Source organism: Amblyraja radiata, chromosome 5 (assembly GCF_010909765.2).
Source record: "Amblyraja radiata isolate CabotCenter1 chromosome 5, sAmbRad1.1.pri, whole genome shotgun sequence".
In the NCBI taxonomy this organism is placed as follows: Eukaryota; Metazoa; Chordata; class Chondrichthyes; order Rajiformes; family Rajidae; genus Amblyraja; species Amblyraja radiata.
In genome coordinates, this window is record NC_045960.1 from 110,235,127 (window position 1) to 110,256,282 (window position 21,156).

At 48.0% G+C, this 21,156-nt stretch overlaps 1 protein-coding gene across 1 annotated transcript in view; it reads left to right on the plus strand.

Moving 5' to 3' along the window:
• Positions 1-20,724, plus strand: part of cep57l1 (centrosomal protein 57 like 1) — a 35,332-nt gene extending 14,608 nt beyond the window's left edge. Inside the window, exons 5-12 of the mRNA XM_033022095.1 lie at positions 2,033-2,149; positions 4,193-4,270; positions 6,620-6,737; positions 7,085-7,110; positions 9,531-9,596; positions 12,385-12,635; positions 17,013-17,157; positions 20,192-20,724. Of these exons, the coding sequence (XP_032877986.1) occupies positions 2,033-2,149; positions 4,193-4,270; positions 6,620-6,737; positions 7,085-7,110; positions 9,531-9,596; positions 12,385-12,635; positions 17,013-17,157; positions 20,192-20,422 (1,032 nt within the window). The 3' untranslated portion in view covers positions 20,423-20,724. The remainder of the gene's footprint in view (positions 1-2,032; positions 2,150-4,192; positions 4,271-6,619; positions 6,738-7,084; positions 7,111-9,530; positions 9,597-12,384; positions 12,636-17,012; positions 17,158-20,191) is intronic.
• The last annotated feature ends 432 nt before the right edge of the window (positions 20,725-21,156 follow it).

The window sequence follows — 21,156 nt, forward strand, 5'->3', positions numbered from 1 at the left end:
ACTGAAATAGGTATAGTAATTGTGGTAGGAAGATCATTTTTATTGCATTTATTCTACCTAATAATGATAAGGGAAGTGTTTTCCAAAATTTAATCAACGTATTAAGTTTATTTAATAAAGGTATAAAATTAGCATTGAATAATGCTTTGTATTTTCTAGTAATCTGAATACCCAAGTATTTAAATTTTTCTGTTGCGATTTTAAAGAGGAACTTCAATAAATGTGTAGGTTCTTGAGGTTTTAATGTCATGATTTCACTTTTATTCCAGTTTATTCTATATCCAGAAAAAGACCCAAATTCCTCTATTAAGTTTAATAAATTTGGTATGCTCGTTTGTGACTTTGTAATATATAAAAGTATATCGTCTGCATATAATGAGATTTTATTCTTTGAGTCCCTGGTATTATAGCCCTGAATATTCGGATGAATTCTTATACTTTCAGCCAGGGGTTCTATCATAAGGGCAAATAGCAGGGGTGATAGTGCACATCCCTGCCTATTACCCCTTGATAGTTGAAATTTTTGAGATAACATGTTATTAGTTAAAATTCTTGCCATTGGTTTATCATATAATAATTTTACCCATGTTATAAAATTCTCTCCCATATTAAATTTTTGCAGTACTTTATATAAGTATTGCCACTCTACCTGATCAAATGCTTTCTCTGCATCCAAAGAAATAATTGATATATCTTCTTCCTCTACTTTATGCGAGTACATTATATTAAACAGGCGTCTCAGATTATTAAATGAGTATCTTTTAGGTATAAACCCCGTTTGATCAGGGTTTATCAATTTACTAATATATTTGCTTAATCTTCTTGCTAAAATCTTTGCTAAAATTTTCTGATCTGTATTTAAAAGTGATATAGCTCTGTACGAGCCCGGATCTTCTAAATCTTTATCTTTTTTTTGGAATAAGCGTAATTTTATTTTTATTTAACCTTTATTTAAACAGGATAAGTCTCATTGAGATTAAAAATCTCTTTTACAAGAGAGTCCTGGCCAAGACAGGCAGCAGCACAGTTCCACAGTTACAGACAATAATTTAAAAACAACAGAAAACATATAAATAGAGTCACAGTCAGAACATCATCAAACAAAGCATGTACAGACAGAAGAGCCCGCTTCAACATCATTAAGAAGGGATTTAAATCTGTTTATAGAAACCAGCTCCTTAAGTTTCAGTTCATTCTGCAGCTGGTTCGATGCGAAGGGAGCAGCATAACTAAATGCCCTTTGATAGATTCTTGATTAGTACGGGTGTCCGAGGTTATGGGGAGAAGGCAGGAGATTGGGGTTGAGAGGGAGAGATACATCATCCATGATTGAATGGCGGAGTAGACTTGATGGGCTGAATGGCCTATAACTTATGAAGATGGCCCATCATGGTAGTCCCATTTGCCCACGTTTGCACCTTATCCCTGTGAACCTTTCCTTTCCACTGTTATTTTTTTTTAAATTATTGTTTTATTTGAAGCAGTGTACAAAAATATAACCAGCGGCATATGACATCATACAGGAAGAAAACACCTGCCTCGCATCCCTCCCCACCCATCACCCAACCCGTAATTAGATTTCACTCCAAAGTTGTGTTGTACCATTACTATCCTTGTAATAAATCAATGAATGGTGTCCATGATGTTCGAAAAATGCTCTGGTTTTTCTGCTGACAAGTCTAATATTTTCAAGATGTAGCATCTCAGACATGTTTGTAATCCACATTTTAAGAGTAGGGACAGATGTCTGTTTCTGAAATTTGAGTATTAGTTTTTTCACCGTTATCAGAATCCTTTCCACTTTTATAAAAGGAGACCATCATTTCAGATGGAGAACCAAGATTTAAATCTAGTGAAGAAACAAAGAACTGCAGATGCTGGTTTATATCAAAGGTAGACACAAAGTGCTGGAGTAACTCAGCGTGTCAAGCAGAAACTCTGGGGAAAAGGGATGGGTGACATTTTGGGTTGGGACCCTTCTTCATTGTTCCCCTGACGTGTCTTGTAGTAAATGTTTGGTCTTTACCTCCAGGACTCGCTGCAGATGGATCGGAACTGGGACCTTGCAGAACTCCAAGCAAAGCTTGAGAAACTGGACATCCTCGAACAAGAGTGTTTAAAAGTTAACGCAACACAAACCAGGGCTGAAGTAAGTAGTAATAAAATGCTAAAGTTTAGTTTATTGTCACGTGTACCAAGGTACAGTGAAAAGCTTTTGTTGCGTGCTAACCAGTCAGCGGAAAGACAATACATGATTACAAATCGAGCCGCTCACAGTGTACAGATACAGGGGTAAGTGCAATGGCATGGAACTAGTGTGAGCAAGGTGATCGATGGTCCACGAGGACTTGTTGGGCCGAAGGGCCTGTTTCCCTGCTGTATCTCTAAATTAATGGTATGCGGCAGCACAGTGGCCTAGGGGCGACATAGCAGGCAGCAACGGAGACCAGGGTTCGATCCTGACTATGGGTGCTGTCTGTATGGAGTTTGTACGTTCTCCCTTATATTTTTCACCTAAATCAATTCCTAATCTATTGTTTTTAATAAAAAAACACTCTTACCGCTGTAAATCTGAGGAAGGATGTGTTGGAGAGGGTCCGGAGGAGGTTTACGAGAATTATCCTGGGGATGATTGGGTTAACGTTTGATGAGCGTTTGATGGCACTGGGCCTGTACTCTCTAGTTTGACAGCACTGGGCCTGTACTCTCTAGTTTGACAGCACTGGGCCTGTACTCTCTAGTTTGACAGCACTGGGCCTGTGCTCTCTAGTTTGACAGCACTGGGCCTGTGCTCTCTAGTTTGACAGCACTGGGCCTGCACTCTCTAGTTTGACAGCACTGGGCCTGGACTCTAGTTTGACAGCACTGGGCCTGTGCTCTCTAGTTTGACAGCACTGGGCCTGTGCTCTCTAGTTTGACTGCACTGGGCCTGTGCTCTCTAGTTTGACAGCACTGGGCCTGGACTCTAGTTTGACAGCACTGGGCCTGTGCTCTCTAGTTTGACAGCACTGGGCCTGTACTCTCTAGTTTGACTGCACTGGGCCTGTACTCTCTAGTTTGACAGCACTGGGCCTGTGCTCTCTAGTTTGACAGCACTGGGCCTGTGCTCTCTAGTTTGACTGCACTGGGCCTGTGCTCTCTAGTTTGACAGCACTGGGCCTGTACTCTCTAGTTTGACTGCACTGGGCCTGTGCTCTCTAGTTTGACAGCACTGGGCCTGTGCTCTCTAGTTTGACTGCACTGGGCCTGGACTCTAGTTTGACAGCACTGGGCCTGTACTCTCTAGTTTGACTGCACTGGGCCTGTACTCTCTAGTTTGACTGCACTGGGCCTGTACTCTCTAGTTTGACAGCACTGGGCCTGTACTCTCTAGTTTGACTGCACTGGGCCTGTACTCTCTAGTTTGACAGCATTGGGCCTGTGCTCTCTATTTTGACAGCACTGGGCCTGTACTCTCTAGTTTGACTGCACTGGGCCTGTACTCTCTAGTTTGACTGCACTGGGCCTGGACTCTAGTTTGACAGCACTGGGCCTGTGCTCTCTAGTTTGACAGCACTGGGCCTATACTCTAGTTTGACTGCACTGGGCCTGTACTCTCTAGTTTGACAGCACTGGGCCTGTGCTCTCTAGTTTGACAGCACTGGGCCTGTGCTCTCTAGTTTGACAGCACTGGGCCTGTACTCTCTAGTTTGACTGCACTGGCCCTGGACTCTCTAGTTTGATGGCACTGGGCCTGTACTCTCTAGTTTGATGGCACTGGGCCTGGACTCACTCGAGTTTAGATGGAAGAGGGGAACCCCATTGAATAATGACAGACCTGGGTAGAGAGGATGTTTCCACTAGTGGGAGAGTCCAGAACCAGAGGGCACAGCCTCAGAATTAAAGGACGTCCCTTTGGAAAGGAGATGAGGAGGAATTTCTTTAGTCAGATGGTGGTGAATCTGTGGAACTCATTGCTACAGAAGGCTGTGGAGGCCAAGTTAGTGGATATTTTTAAGGCAGAGAGAGATAGATAGATAGATTCTTGATTAGTACGGGTGTCAGGGGTTATGGGGAGGAGAAGGCCGGTGATTGGGGTTTGGGAGGGAGAGATAGATCAGCCATGATTGAATGGTGGAGTAGACTCGATGGGCCGAATGGCCTAATTCTGCTACTATGACTTATGAACTTATAAATGTTTTTCAATTTTTAGAGTAAAATCAATGACCTCGAACAGAAACTTCAGGAAGAAGAACATCAGCGTAAACTCATCCAAGACAAAGCGGCTCAGGTCAGTCGAGTGCAGTGCCGTGTGCCCCGGCCTCTCGAGCTACCATCACCCCATGAATTTGGCAGCGCCGTGGCTCATCGGTAGAGTTGCTGCCCCACAGCGCCAGAGACCCGGGATCGATCCCGACTGCGTTTGTACCTTCTCCCCGTGACCCGCGTGGGTTTTCTCCGAGATCTTCGGTTTCCTCCCACACTCCAAAGACGTACAGGTTTCTAGGGTAATTGGCCCTCGTGTGGATAGGATAGTGAGAATGGAATCAGAATTAGGATCGCACTTTATTCGCCAAGTGTGTTTGGCAACATATGAGGAATTTCACTTGGCCAGGTCAGTCATACAATTAAAAGCAACAGAGCACTCAAAAATGCATTTCAACATGAACATCCACCACTGTGACTCTTACACATTCCTCACTGTGGTGGAAGGTGAAATAAAGTTCAAGTCTCTTCCTTAGTTCTTCCTCGGTCGGGGGCCTCGAGCCTCCGTTGCGGGATGATCTTGACTCCCATAGCCGGCGGCGTTTTGGCCCTCCGTGTCGAGGCGATCAGCTCCTGCATCAGGGGGGATGTCAGCTCCCATGCGCTGGACGATCGAACTTCACGTCGGGGCTGGTCGAACCTTCTGCGGCGTTGGAGCTCCCGACTAGCCTCTCCCGAGACTGCGAGCCCTTGATGGTAAGTTGGCAGGCCGAGGTGGGAGCGCTCCCAGGCAAGGGATCCGCTCCGATGTTAAGTCTGCGCCTCGCGATGCGGCTCCCAACTCCATCGATGGAAGGCCGCAGAGCCCGGTGAATGTGATCCGGTCCCCTCCCCCCTCTCCCCCCACATAAAACAAACCGAAGAACATTAAAACAAAACTTTTAACAAACTAAACATAAGAAAGAAAAAACGAACAGACTGCCGGCAGGGCAGCCATCGCCCCTGTGGATAGGATCGTGTGAATGGAAGTACTTACTCCAGCGAATAATCATATGTGGCAAATCTGCGACTGCCTCCTTGTTTAGATTATGGAATTAAAATGCTTTCTCTGTCAAATTTATGTTTTTGTTAGTTTCAAAAATAACTGCTGATTTCTGCAAGGCTTTTCTTTGCAATGAATTAGCCCGCGTGTTATTTTAGGCACAGAGCATCGGTGCAGAGACCAGGAACTGCAGATGCTGCAATCCAGAACAAAACACAAAGTGCTGGAGTAACTTGGGTCAGGTAGCATCTCTAGAGAGTATGGACAGGCAATGCTTCGGGCTGATCGGAGTGAAGAAGGGTCCCACCGTGAAACATCGTTTAGTTAAGAGATGCAGCGCGGAAACAGGCCCTTCGGCCCATCGAGTCCGCGCTGACCAGTGATTCCCGCAAACTAACACTATCTTACACACACTAGGGTTTGGAATTCTCTGCCAATGGAATTTTCTGCCACAGAAGGCAGTGGAGGTCAATTCACTGGATGTTTTCAAGAGAGAGTTAGATTTATCTCTTGGTGCTAAAGGAATCAAGGGATATGGGGGGAAAAGCAGGAACGGGGTACTGATTCTGGATGATCAGCCATGATCATATTGAATGGTGGTGCTAGCTTGAAGGGCCGAATGGCCTACTCCTGCACCTATTTTTCTATATTTCTAGGTACAATTGGCTTTGGTAAAATTGTAAATTGTCCCTAGAAATATAGAAAAATAGGTGCAGGAGTAGGCCATTCGGCCCTTCGAGCCTGCACCACCATTCAATATGATCCGCACTTCTTTGGAGCATGCGAGCACCCAGAGAAAACCCACGCAGGTCACAGGGAGAACGTGCAAACTCCGTACAGACAGCACCCGTAGTCAGGATGGAACCTGGGTCCCTGGCGCTGAAAGGCAGCAACTCTACCGCTGTGCCACCGTGCTGCCCATTCCCTCCACAGATGCTGCCTGACCCGCTGAGTTCCTCCAGCACTTTGTGAAACGTCATCTATCCACATTCTCCACAGATGCTGCCTGACCCGCTGAGTTACTCCAGCACTTTGTGAAACGTCACCTATCCATGTTCTCCACAGATGCTGCCTGACCCGCTGAGTTACTCCAGCACTCTGTGAAACGTCACCTATCCATGTTCTCCACAGATGCTGCCTGACCCGCTGAGTTCCTCCAGCACTTTGTGAAACGTCACCTATCCATGTTCTCCACAGATGCTGCCTGACCCGCTGAGTTACTCCAGCACTCTGTGAAACGTCACCTATCCATGTTCTCCACAGATGCTGCCTGACCCGCTGAGTTACTCCAGCACTCTGTGTTTTGCTTAGATTATCAGTGCATTTCTTTTTAGGAAGCATAATTTTTTTGTTTTTTTTAATTTTATTTTGTAATGCTTCTCTCTTTTTTAGCTACAAACTGGACTTGAAATAAACAGAATACTTCTGAGATCCACTTCTGCTAAAAAGAAAACCAAAGTGAAGAAAAGGAAAGGTGTTGTGAAGGTGGGATATATGGCAAATATATTTTGTAAATAGTTAATTGCAATTTAATAATTCATGAATTCTAAGTGGTGCACTAACACTTGTCATGGAATGCAAGGCATGGTTTGTGGTAATGTTCTTCTTTGTATCTTAATGGGCTTTAACGAAATCTAGGCTTTCAATGTAACTAACTGCTCTAAGAATTGGTTTCCAAAATACTGCAAGCAACTCTTCAAAGAGCAAATTATTGCCCTGAAAGGTCGGCACGGGTCTCTGGCACAGTGGTAGAGTTGCTGCCCTCACAACGCCAGAGACCAGAGTTCGATCCCAACTCCAGGCGCTGCCTGTACAGACTTTGTACGTTCTCGCTCTGACCGGGTGGGTTTTCTCCAGGTGCTCGTGTTTCCTCCGACGTGCAGGTTTGTCGGCTAATTGGCTCCTGAAAATTATCCCGAGTGCATAGGATAGAACTAATCGTGGGTCAGCCCAGACTCGATGGGCTAAAGGACCTGCTTCCACGCTGTATCTCTGAATGAAACTAACTGTAGATGCTTGAGAATGGTCAAGCAAGCTTATGGTATGCTTGCCTTCATTGGTTATGGCACTGAGCGCAAGAGTCAGGAAGTCGTGTTGTAGATGATAGCACTTTGGCGAGGCAGCGTTTGGAGTATTGCATGCGGTTCTGGTCACCCCAATGCTGCAAGGATGTGGGGGCTTTGGAGTGGGTACAGCAGAGATTCGGCAGAATGCTTCCTACATTTGGGGGGTGTTAGTTTCAATGAGGTTGGACAAATATGGATTGTGTTCTGTAGCAGGTCCGAGGTTGAGGGGAGACTAAAACCAAGTATATTTTGCAACATACAAGGAATTTGATTTGCCATACAGTCACACCAATAAAAAGCAGCAAAACACACAAAATACATTTTACAATACAATCAGTTTTATTCGTCACTTGCACATAAAGTGCAAGTGAAATTAATTTGCCAGCAGCGGTACAATAAAAAGGAACACACCAAAACACAATAAAAATGTGACATAAACATCCACCACAGCATTCTTCACTGTGGTGGAAGGCACAAAAATTGGCCAGTCCTCCTCCATTTTCCCCCGTGGTCGGGACCTCAACCCTCCGCAGCTGCCGCTGCAGGCGTCCAGGTGAGTGAAAGTCCAGGTAAGTCCTGAATCGGTGCCTCCCCACTGGAGACAGCGGCTTCAAGTTGGTTTAGGCCGCAGGCCGGCGGTCGAAGCCCCCCTCCAGGGATCCCCGGCGAGGGACCCCGCTCCTGATGGTAAGTCCCCGCCGTGCCCGCGGTAGAAGTTGGCCGCAGGCCAGCTGTCGGAGCTTCTCCTCCTCCCGGGTCCCCAACTAGGGATCCCAGGCCCAGGACGGCGCGCTGGCTGGAGCTCTGCAGACCGCGACTTCAGGCTGCCGCGGGCCAGCGAACGGAACGTCCCCTCCGTCGACCCCCGGCGAGGGCTCGCCCGCTCCGTGACAAGAGTCCACTCTGCGTCCGCAGCTGAAGCCCCGGGCGTGTCTCCGGGAAAGGCCGCACCGTTCCTCGATGTTAGGCCACGGGGGAGGCGACATGGAAAAAGTCGCCTCACCGTGGAGGCAAAAAAAAGTTCAATCCCTTCCCTTCTTGTACTACTACGGTTGAGGACCTCTAACCTTCCGTTGACGGGCCAATCTTGACTCCCGTAGCCGGCAGGAGTACCCGGGTCGAGGCCAGTCGAACATTGTGTGGCTTTTGGAGCTTCCCGATGTCGGTCTCAACCCGAGACTGTGAGCTGCTTTGTGTTAAAGTCTGCAGGCCGTGGTTGTAGCGTCGATCCCAGGCAAGGGAACGGCTCCGATGGTAAGTCCACGGCCCCACGGTGGGGCTCAAAGTCAGTCCCGAGCAAGGCCTCCGGCTCCACGATGTTAGGCCGCAGAGCGACCGGAGATACGATCCGGAAAACAATCGCATCTCCGGCAAGGTAAGAGATTGAACAAAAGTTTCCCCCGACCCCACAAATAAAACAAAGGAAGAAGAAAGGAAGAGGCGGAGACAGAGTTGGAGGGAAGGAGGAATCACAAAGGGCGGCCAGTGAGAGAGGAGGTTTTTGGAGAGAGGAGCAGAACCTCTCCAAAGTAGCCGTACCTTGAGGGGATTTTGCTGTGGAGTAGACTAAATGTACACTAACACCATCCTACACTAGGGTAGGGACAATTTTACCAAAGCCAATAAGCTGTACGTCTTTGGAGAGTGGGAGGAAACCGGGGCACCCGGGGAAAACCCACGAGGTCCCGGGGCGAACGTACAAACTCTGTTCAGCCAGCACCCGTAGTTGGGATCGAACCCGGGTCTCTGGCGCAACTCTCCAACGTTCCAACCCACAGTGGCGCAGAAGTCAAGAGTGTTATAGACAATAGATGCAGGAGTAGGCCATTCGGCCCTTTCGAGCCAGCACCGCCATTCAATGTGATCATGGCTGATCATCCACAATCAGTACCCCGTTCCTGCCTTCTCCCCATATCCACTGACTCCGCTATTTTTAAGAGCCCTATCTAGGTCTCTCTTTATTGTCTTTTGTCCCGGATGGGACAATGAAATTCTTACTTGCTGCTGCACAACAGAATATATGAATATGTAAACATTGTACATAACGGCGAAAAAAAAAAGAAAAAGTCCAATAAATAACAAATATAGTACAAATAACAAATAATAATATAGTCTTTTGCAGTTCAGAGCTCAGAGCTTATTTGTTGTTGGGGTTTAATAGCCTGATGGCTGTAGAGTTGTTGCCTTGCGGACTATTCATTTGAATTCTTTCACCATTACATCTCTTTGTTTTGCAGAAGGAGATGTGCTCCTCGCCTCGTCAGTGGCCAGGACAAGCCGAATTTCCATTCGTTGCTGGCAGAGTGAGTTTGTTGGCCACCACGTCTGAGGAAGGACGTGCTGGTGTTGGAGAGGGTCCAGAGGAGATTTAGGAATAATCTTGGGAATGATCTGCCTTTCGTTATGCATTCGTTAAAGAAAGAACTGCAGATGCTGGTAAAATCGGAGGTGGACACAAAATGCTGGAGAAACTCAGCGGGTGAGGCAGCATCTATGGAGAGTAGGAATTGGCGACGTTTCGGGTCGAAGACCCGAAACGTCGCCAATTCCTACTCTCCATAGATGCTGCCTCACCCGCTGAGTTTCTCCAGCATTTTGTGTCTACTTTCACATGCATTCCTCAACATCAGTAACTAAAGGGCCTGTCCCACTTGGCGATATCAGTGTCGCCAAAAGATTTTGAACATTTGAAAATCCAGCGGCGACAAAAAAAATGTCGCAACGCTTGGAAAAAAAACCACCGCGCGCCTATACGTCGACACGCCGTGAATTTTTCGGTGACCTGATAAGTTAGTCAATGATGCCGGCAGCTGCCGAAAAAATTGCCAAGTGGTACAGGCCACTTTATGCTAGCAACACTCGGTCACCTACTCCAAATAGCAACCAGGATTATTCCAATAGACAATAGGTGCAGGAGTAGGCCATTCGACCCCTTCGAGCCAGCACCGCCATTCAATGTGATCATGGCTGATCCTCCCACAATCAGTACCCCGTTCCTGCATTCTCCCCATATCCCCCTGACTCCGCTGTCTTTAAGAGCCCTGTCTAGCTCTCTGTTGAAAGCATCCAGAGAACCGGCCTCCACCGCCCTCTGAAGCAGAGAATTCCACAGACTCACCACTCTCTGTGAGAAAAAGTGTTTCCTCGTCTCCGTTATAAATGGCTTACTCCTTATTCTTAAACTGTGGCCCCTGGTTCTGGACTCCCCCAACATCGGGAACATGTTTCCTGCCTCTAGCGTGTCCAAACCCTTAACAATCTTATATGTTTCAATAAGATATCCTCTCATCCTTCTAAACTCCAGAGTGTACAAGCCCACTAGTTCTGTGTTATCCTACTTTCTCATCCACTCCCTGCACATTGTCACACAGTGGTAGAGTTGCTGCCTTCAGCGAATGCAGCGCCGGAGCCCCGGGCTCGACCCTCCCTACGGGTGCCGTCCATACGGAGTTTGTACATTTATCCCCGTGACCTGCGTGGGTTTTTTCCCGAGATCTTCGGTTTCCTCCCACACTCCAAAGACGTGCAGGTTTGTAGGTTAATTGGCTTGGTAAATGTAAAAACTGTCCCTAGTGGGTGTAGGATAGTGTTAGTGTGCGGGGATCGCTGGTCGGCGCGGACCCAGTGGGACAAAGGGCTTGTTTCCATGCTGTATCTCTAAACTAAACCCAAAGGAGGAAGTATTTTTACTTTTAAACTTAAGAGATAAATTGCGGGAGCAGTCCTTGCCGCCCAGCGATCACCCCGTATACTCACACTCTTCTACACACCGGGGACTACGCACAATTTTACCAAAGCCAATGAACTCGTAACCCTGTATTTCTTTGGAGTGTGGGAGGAAACCGGAGCACCCAGAGAAAACCCACGCAGTCACGGGGAGAACGTACAAACTCCGTACAGACAGCAACTGTAGTCGGGATGGAACCCGGGTCTCTGGCGCCGTGAGGCAGCAACTCTACTGCTGCGCCGCCGCTCTGTTCTGCTTTTTGGACGTAGAACAGAAACTAAACATTTGTTCAAAGAGGGGCGGCACGGTGGCGCAGCGGTAGAGTTGCTGCCTCACAGCGCCAGAGACCCGGGTTCCATCCTGACTACGGGTGCTGTCTGTACGGAGTTTGTACCTTCTCCCCGTGACCGTGTGGGTTTTCTCCGGGTGCTCCGGTTTCCTCCGCCACTCTAAAGACAATAGACAATAGGTGCAGGAGTAGGCCATTCGGCCCTTCGAGCCAGCACCGCTAAATGTGATCATGGCTGATCTTTCCCAATCAGTACCCCGTTCCTGCCTTCACCCCACATCCCCTGACTCCGCTATTTTTAAGAGCCCTATCTAGCTCTCTCTCAAGACGTGCCGGTTTGTAGGTTAACTGGCTTGGTATAAATTGTAAATTGTTCCTCGTGTGTGTGTAGGATTGTGGTTAATGTGTGGTCAAGGAAAGAGCGTTCATGTTGCGGCCCTTGTTTCCACCAATCTTTCCACCACCATGCACCAGAAGCGACAAGACAGACACCATTGTATGCAGATGCCGAGCAGTGTGCTCAGCTCTGGCTGGACAACTTCTAATCTGGTGTGTGGGCTCGATAAGAAGAAGTGTTAAGGGCTTGTCCCACGAGCATGCGACTCCAAGCGGCAAGCGCGACCTAACGTGGTCGCTTGAGCCGTAGGGCCTCGCGTGGCCGGTCCCACTTCGATCGCCGGAGCCGTATGGAGTTGTGCGGAGCTGGTCCCGACATCGCGCGGGGCTCCGAAAAACTGACCGTGTTCAAAAATTCCGCGCGGCCACAGCCTGCCGGCCCGCAGCCGCCTCGACACCAAACGCACCACCTCGTCGGGCGTGCGCAGCGTCTCGACCCCGTACGCGGACTTCGCTCGAACTTCACGTTACTCACTCGACCCCCGCTTCCGGTTTGGTCGCGCTCGCCGCATGCAGGTCGCATGCTGGTGGGACCGGCCCTTTAATGTGCAGGGATCGCTGGTCGGTGTGGACTCGGTGGGCCGAAGGGCCTGTTTCCGCGCTATATCTCTAAACTAAAAACGCTGCATTTTTTTTAAAAACTTGTTCTTGATGCTGTTTTGTTTTTTTTGTGTTCCAGTCCATTAGCTCCAGCCACTCCGTCACAGCTAATGTACAGAACGTGCTCCATCTGATGAAACACTACGACGGGAGGCCGAGGCTGCCCGATCAGAGGGCTGCGAAGTATTCGAGGGAGCTGACCTGCAGCAACGGCAGGGTTAATAGCGCGGGTGTGAAGTTTGGATCCCTCTCTCCCCCGCCCTCCCCACTGACTGAGGGGCTCTCCGAGATCCTTGTGGCGTTGCAGGATGAGTTGGGTCAAATGAGCTTGTGAGTACGAAACCCAGCTGCAGCCCGCTGGTCAGCGTGGCGTGGTCACGAGGGCAAGTTGTTGCCCGTCCCGCTGAGTGACTCCAGCATTTTGTGTCTATCTTCGATGTCTGCAGTTCCTTCCCACACAATATTATTGCAATGTTCATGCCAACTTGGTGGCTGTAGTGCAGGCAGCATGGTGGCCCAACGGTAGAGTTGCTGCCTCACCGCGCCAGAGACTTGGGGTTCCATCCTGACCACGGGTGCTGTCTGTACGGAGTTTGTACCTTCTCCCCATTAGTTTTCTCTGGGCGCTCCGGTTTCCTCCCACACTCCAAGGACGTACAGGTTTGTAGGTTAATTGGCTTCGGTGTAAATTAATAATAATAATAATGGATGGGATTTATATAGCGCCTTTCTAATACTCAAGGCGCTTTACATCGCATTATTCATTCACTCCTCAGTCACACTCGGTGGTGGTAAGCTACTTCTGTAGCCACAGCTGCCCTGGGGCAGACTGACGGAAGCGTGGCTGCCAATCTGCGCCTACGGCCCCTCCGACCACCACCAATCACTCACACACATTCACACACAGGCAAAGGTGGGTGAAGTGTCTTGCCCAAGGACACAACGACAGTATGCACTCCAAGCGGGATTCGAACCGGCTACCTTCCGGTTGCCAGCCGAACACTTAGCCCATTGTGCCATCTGTCGTCCCAAAATTGTCCCTTAGTGTGCGAAGAGTAGCGTAAGTGCTCGGGAATCGCTGGTCAACGCGGTCTCGTTGGGCCGAAGGGCTTGTTTCCACGCTGGATCTCTAAACTAAACTAAGCTACAAGGTTGGGGAGGTAAACTATAGCCAAGTAGACCAAAGGCCACAAAGTGCTGGAGCTTCTCAACGGCTCGGACAGCATCTCTGGAGAACATGGATAGGTGTCGGGGGGGGTGTTTGTGGATTAGTTACCTAAAATTGGAGAATTCAATATTCATGCTATTAGGTTTGATTGTATTTGTAGATGGTACTATCAGATTTGATTGAGTCAGTTCGGGGGCGGGGCGGGGGGGGGGAGTTCCTCCCCCCGCCACGGGTACCATGTAATCCCGTGCTACCCGCTTCATGGTCGGATAGTCGGCGACTAAACCGTCTCACCCACCTGGTTTGCCAGGTGAGGAGGGGGCTGTGGACCCCCAACAGGACCTAAAACAAGACCTGTCAAAGGGCGGATGAGCTCCTGGCGAGCCAATGGTCATCCACACTTCAGTAGAAGTTGCGATCACTGTCGTATGTAGCATTGTAAGGCACCGTTGATGTTTGTCAACGATGATGATGGTGATGATGACGATGAAGATGATGATGATGAAGATGATGATGATGATGATGATGATGAAGTTGATGATGATGATGAAGATGATGATGATGAAGATGATGATGATGATGATGATGATGATGAAGTTGATGATGATGATGAAGATGATGATGAAGATGATGATGATGATGATGATGATGAAGATGATGATGAAGAAGATGATGATGATGAAGATGATGATGAAGATGATGATGATGATGATGAAGATGATGATGATGATGATGATGATGATGATGAAGATGAAATTGATGACGACGGTGGCGATTGCGTAGTGTGCTAAATAAATACTCTCACTGTGCTGCCTCGGTACACGTGACAATAACAAACAATCCTGACATCTGTGGTTTGTCAAGTATGTTTAATTTCCTCCCTCTCCTTCATCCCTCCTCCCTCATTACTCCGTTGTGAAGCCCGAAGATTGCATCCTTGAACGAAGCCCAGCCAGTCCCTGTCCATCAAAGCCCGTTTCCTGCCCATCTCCATGTAACTTTGCCCCTCTTGCCTACAGTGGCGCAGCGGTAGAGTTGCTGCCTCACAGCGCCAGAGACCCGGGTTCAATCCTGACTACGGGCGCTGTCTGCACGGAGTTTGTACCTTCTCCCCGTGACCGCGTGGGTTTTCTCAGGGTGCTCCGGTTTCCTCCTACACTGTAAAGATTTATAGTTTATTGGCTTTGGTAAAATTATCCCTACCCTAGTGGAGGGTGGTGTTGGTGTACAGGGTGATTGCTGGTTGTCGCCGAAGGGCTCATTTCCTCACTGTATCTCTTAAGTAAAATCTAAAGTCGAGCCAGAGTACTGTTCACAGGAAACGTTTCAGGCCATTAATTTTTATGTAACCCTTCATAATAATAATAATAATAAATTTTATTTTTATAGCGCTTTTCTAAGACTCAAAGTCGCTTTACAATAGTAACAGACAATAGCAAACGGAGAAGCGGCGAACAAACAGCGCCAGCGTCCTCTCCGTGCAGCACATAAAGAAAGAATACAGACATAACAATAATAGACATTTAATCGGAATAACATATAATCGGAATATAACAAATAATAAAGACATCACAGAGACACAAATTAAAAACAGAATTCAATCCAAAAACAGAAAATCAAAAACACAGTGTGAAGAGAGAGCAGCGGCTACCAATTCGTGCCAGCGTCCACTCTCCCTTCACGGCAGCCATCTTGGACACAGACCTACAAGACTACAGTTAGACAAAAAAAAATCATCCCCCCACAGTGGATAGCACTGTGGAGGAAGGCACAATGTCCAGTCCCCACCCCATGTTCACCCCAAAGTCAGGCCTATTGAGGCCACCGCAATTGCCTCTACGGAGGCCCGATGTCCCTGGCCGTTCTCACCGGGTGGTCTTGCCCCGGCGTCGGGAGAGTCCTTTCGGCGGCTGGGCCACCTGGAACGGCCGCTTCCTGGTTGGAGCCCGCGGCTGCCGAAGCCGACAAGGCCGCGCCGGTTTGGAGCTCCCAGGCTCCCGATGATAAAGTCGGCGCCGCCTCTCCGCAGCCCGCAGCCCGCAGCCCGGAGTTGTTGCTCTCGGCGGTCCAGCTCGCCAGAGCTCCAGCGCGTCGCTCCAGCGCGGCGACCCAGGCAAGGCATCGCCCGCTCCGCTCCGCTCCAGCGCTCCAATGCTGTGCCGCCGCCGAGGCCGAGGCCAGGAAACGGCGCTCCAAGCCCGCAGGTAGGCCACGAGGACGGATCGACGGGCAGCCCGGAGAAGAAGCTGCCACACTGACCAGGTAGGGACCTAGAAATTAGGTTTACACCTACCCCCCACATTAAAAAGACCATATCCCCTACAAACAAAAAACAGGACTCAGTAAAAACTATAAAAAAAACGGATTTAAAACGGACGGCTGCTGGCTAGCAGCCGTTCACCAAGATGGCTCCTCCTCCTCCTCCTTCGGCACATCATAGACCTGTACACCAGACGAGCAGGCCCTTCGGCCCACAATGCTTGTACTGAACATGATGCCAAGATACAGTAATCTCCTCTGCCTGCACGCGATCCATTTCCCACCATTCTCTGTATATCCATGTACCGTGGGCAGCACGGTGGCGCAGCGGTAGAGTTGCTGCCCCACAGCGTCGGAGACCCGGGTTCAATCCTGTCCGTGCGGAGTTTGTACGTTCTCCCCGTGACCGCGTGGGTTTTCTCAGGGTGCTCCGGTTTCCTCCCACTCTCCAAAGACGCCCAGAAGCAGGGGCCACAGTTTAAGAATAAGGGGCGGACCATTTAGAATGATGATGATGAAAAATGTTATTATCTAGAGTGGTGAATCTGTGGAATTCTCTGCCTCGGAGGGCGGTGGAGGCCAATTCTCTGGATGCTTTCAAGAGAGAGCTAGATACTCTTAAAGATAGCGGAGTCGGGGGATATGGGGAGAAGGCAGGAACGGGGTACTGATTGGGGACGATCAGCCATGATCACATTGAATGGCGGTGCTGGCTCGAAGGGCCGAATGGCCTACTCCTGCACCTATTGTCTATTGTCCATTGTCTATTGTCCATTGATGTACAGGTTTGTAGGTAAATTGGATTCTAACGCCCATAGTGTGTAGGATAGTGCTAGCGTGAGGTGATCGCATGGACTCGATGGGCCAAAGGGCCGGTTTCTGCGTTGTATCACTAAACTAAACATTAAAGCTATGCCCTCTAGTGGTGAACATTTCCACCTTCAAAACAAATGTAGACAAACATGCTGGAGAAACTCAGCGGGTGCGGCAGCATCTATGGAGCGAAGGAACTAGGCAACGTTTTGGGCCGAAACCCTTCTTCAGACTGATGCAGGGTGGGGGGGGGGGGGGGGGGGAAGAAGAAAGGAAGAGGAGGAGCCCGAGGGCTGAGGGAGAGTTGAGAAGGGGAGGAGACAGCAAGGGCTACCGGAAATTGGAGAAGTCAATGTTCATGCCGCTGGGGTGCAGACTGCTCAAGCGGAACACGAGGTGCTATTGAAGTGAGCCATCTGCAGGGTGACCTCAGTTGCGCAAGTGCCTCATCCATTCTATCTTTGCAGTGAGCACCAGGACCTGCTGGAACAGATACAAGGCACCAAAGACATCGATGTCCGTGAAGATTTGGAACGTGAGCTGGACTGTCTGGTGAAACGGATGGAGAAGAAAGGCGACCAGATTTCCAAACTCAAAAATCACCAGGACCATGTGAGTATCTGAGTTTTTACTTATTCCTCCCATGCCGAGACTGACTACACCCCACCCCCACCCAACCCCACCCCCTCAATCTTTGCACATCTCCCCAAGCCTTTCCACTCGTCACTTTAATTTCATGTTTAGTTTAGTTTAGTTTAGAGATAAAGGGCGAGTTCTGTGATAAATGTCAACATTTAGAGACTGACCGAACTCACACATTCGTAAATTGTCTAAAAATCAAAAACTTCTGGACGGACATTTTTAGAATAATATCTAAAGTTGTCAACACTCAATTGGATCCCGATTTAAAACTAATAATACTAGGAATATCAGAACAAAGCCTAACATTTACAACAACCCAAAGAAAGTTTATCGACTACAGTATAATAACTGGGAAAAAATTAATATTAAAATTTTGGAAAGGTCCTATAACCCCCACAATTAAAATGTGGATTGTGGAAATGTCGGAGACCTTACATTTGGAAAGAGCTAGACTTGTCTTAATGGACAAACAAGAACTTTTTATCAGAATATGGTCTCCATTTATTGACTGCTTGAAGGGGCAGACTGGCTCGGCAAGGGAACATGACTGTAGCTCGAATTTAGGATTAGATGAAAAGTTATACTTTATAATTTACGAGCTTATCTCCAATGTTGTATTTTTAGAAGATTATTCCATGCTTTTTCCTTTTTTTATTTCTCTTTCTTATTTTCTATCTATATATTTAAAAAAAAATAATACTAGAAGCAGAGTTAATATCAATCGATAATATTAGTAATGTAGGAATGATATACATGAAATGTTTTTAATATGATATGTACCTGCCTCTAATAAAAAGATTATTAAAAAAAAAGAGATACAGGGTGGAAACAGGCCCTTCGGCCCATCAGGTCCGCGCCGACCAGCGATCCCCGCACATTAACACTATCCTACACCCACTAGGGACAATTTGTACATTTATACCAAGCCAATTAACCTACAAACTTGTACGTCTTTGGAGTGTGGGAGGAAACCGAAGATCTCGCAGAAAACCCACGCAGGTCACGGGGGGAACGTACAAACTCCGTACAGACAGCACCCGTAGTCGGGATCGAACCCGGGTCTCTGCCGCTGCATTCGCTGCCAGGCAGCAACTCTACCGCTGCGCCACCGTGTCCACCCGATATGTTGACTGGCCAGATCAATTTCCCTCCTGGGATAAATAAAGTTCTATCGGATCGTAAATCTACTCCTCTTGTTCACAATTTGGAAGGTGAAAGTTTAGTTTAGAGATACAGTGCCTGGAAACAGGCCCTTCGGCCCACCGACCAGCAACTTCCGTGCTGTAATCGGGCAACTGAACCATACTCTCATCAGCTTGAGTGCGGTCCTGACCTCCCATCTACCTCATTGGAGTCCTTTGAACTATCTTTAATCAGACTGATTCAGTGCCATTTCTTGCACTGAATGTTAATAGAAACATAGACAATAGGTGCAGGAGGAGGCCATTCGGCCCTTCGAGCCAGCACCGCCATTCATTGTGATCACGGCTGATCGTCCCCTATCAATAACCCGTGCCAGCCTTCTCCCCATATCCCTTGACTCCACTAGCCCCTAGAGCTCTATCTAACCCTCTCTTAAATCCATCCAGTGACTTGGCCTCCACTGCCCTCTGTGGCAGGGAATTCCACAAATTCACAACTCTCTGGGTGAAAAAGTTTTTTCTCACCTCAGTCTTAAATGGCCTCCCCTTTATTCTAAGACTGTGGCCCCTGGTTCTGGACTCGCCCAACATTGGGAACATTTTTCCTGCATCTAGCCTGTCCAGTCCTTTTATAATTTTATAAGTTTTTATAAGATCCCCCCTCATCTTTCTAAACTTCAGTGAGTACAAGCCTAGTATTTTCAAAGGCAGCATCTCTGTAGAGAAGGAATAGGCGATGTTTTGGGTCGAGACCCTTCTTCAAAGGAAGCATCTCTGGAGTGAAGGAATGGGCGACATTTCGGCTCGTGACCCTTCTTCAGGCGTTTCGGATCAAGTCTCGACCCTAGACGTCGCCCATTCCTACTGTCCAGAGATGCTGCCTCACCCGCTGTGTTACTCCAGCATGTTGTGTCTGCCTTCGTTGTATCCCTGTATCTGTACACTGTGGATGGATTGACTGTAATTATGTATAGTCTTGAAAACAAATGCTTTTCACTGTGCCTCGGTACGGCAGGCAGTGAAGAAAGCTAATGGAATGTTGGCCTTCATAACAAGAGGATTTCAGTATAGGAGTAGAGAGGTTCTTCTGCAGTTGTATAGGGCTCTGGTGAGACCACATCTGGAGTATTGTGTAGAGTTTTGCTCTCCTAATTTGAGGAAGGACATCCTTGTGATTGAGGCAGTGCAGCGTAGGTTCACGAGATTGATCCCTGGGATGGCGGTACACAAAAATGCTGGAGAAATTCAGCGGGTGCAGCAGCATCTATGGAGCGAAGGGAAATGGGCAACGTTTCGGGCCGAAACCCTTCTTCAGACTGAGATGGCGGGACTGTTGTATGAGGAAAGATTGAAAAGACTAGGCTTGTATTCACTGGAGTTTAGAAGGATGAGTGGGATCTTATGGAAACTTATAAAAGGACTGGACAAGCTAGAAGCAGGAAAAATGTTCCCAATGTTGGGCGAGTCCAGAACCAGTCTTAGAATAAAGGGGAGGCCATTTAAGACTGCGGTGAGAAAAAACCTTTTCACCCAGAGAGTTGTGAATTTGTGGAATTCCCTGCCACAGAGGGCAGTGGAGGCCAAGTCACTGGATGGATTTAAGAGAGAGTTAGATAGAGCTCTAGGGGCTAATGGAGTCAAGGGATATGGGGAGAAGGCAGGCATGGGTTATTGATAGGGGATGATCACAATGAATGGTGGTGCTGGCTTGAAGGGCCGAATGGCCTCCTCCTGCACCTATTTTCTATGTTTCTATGGTTCACATGAAAATAATAATAAGCTAAACTAAGTGAAGGGCAAACGTGTGATTTTTTTTGTTGTTGATTTTTTTAAATTGTTGACAATTGTCTCTCTCTTCAAAGGTGGAACGGCTGAACCTGAAAACCAAGAAGGTGCGAAGGCGAATCGCTGACACAAAGAAGCAGCCAAAAGCTGAGGACGGAATGAAAGGGGCTCCTCCCAAAGCTGCCGAACCTTCGCGAAAAACGTCCGCTGGGCAGGGGAAGAAAGGACAAGAAAGCCTTCAGCTGCTTAGGAATGCGCAGAAGTTGCAGACGACCCTGAGGAGAAGCGACATTGTATGGGACCAGTGACGGCAGCAGCTTGCCTGCCCATTTGCTGTGGATCGTTGGTGTGGAGGAGACCTGTAAATCTGTGCGTTGGTTGCTTGGTTCATTTTTCAGCAGATCTTTGCTGCGCTGAAACTTTCCTTCAAATGCCTACACGTTGCATTTGTTTATTTGACGTTTTTATGCTTTGAAATTTTTGTTTTTAATCGATAATTAAAATCGCTTCTTATTCCAACAATGTTGGTGTTGGGTTGCAGAATGTTTTCCACATGTGTAACTTGTGTATCCACACCAATAACAGCACTCTAAGGAGACGACTGCATTTCTTTGTCTTCTCTGTATTATCTACTGTTTTACCCACGTCTCTTACCCCACGTAATGCAATCTCAGTGACATTTGTGTTGTTTTATTGTCGTATGTACCAGAGTGCAATGAAATTCCTCAAGCTCCTAAGTGATAGGAGCAGAATTAGGCCATTCAGCCCATCAAGTCTACTCCGCCATTCAATCATGGCTGATCTATCTCACCTTCTCAACCCCATTCTCCTGCCTTCTCCCTGTAACCCCCTAATCAAGAATCTAGCTATACTATTACTAAAACTCTCATCTTGACCACTTCCGGTCTGCGTTGTTTTTAAATTTGCGCAAAAACGGTACCCTATATCGCTAGGATTTTCTGGCCACCTTACTCACCGTTCTCCTCTGCTCCAAGCTTTGTTCCGATCGGTGGAATATTAGAAAAGTTATGAAGGTTTAAAA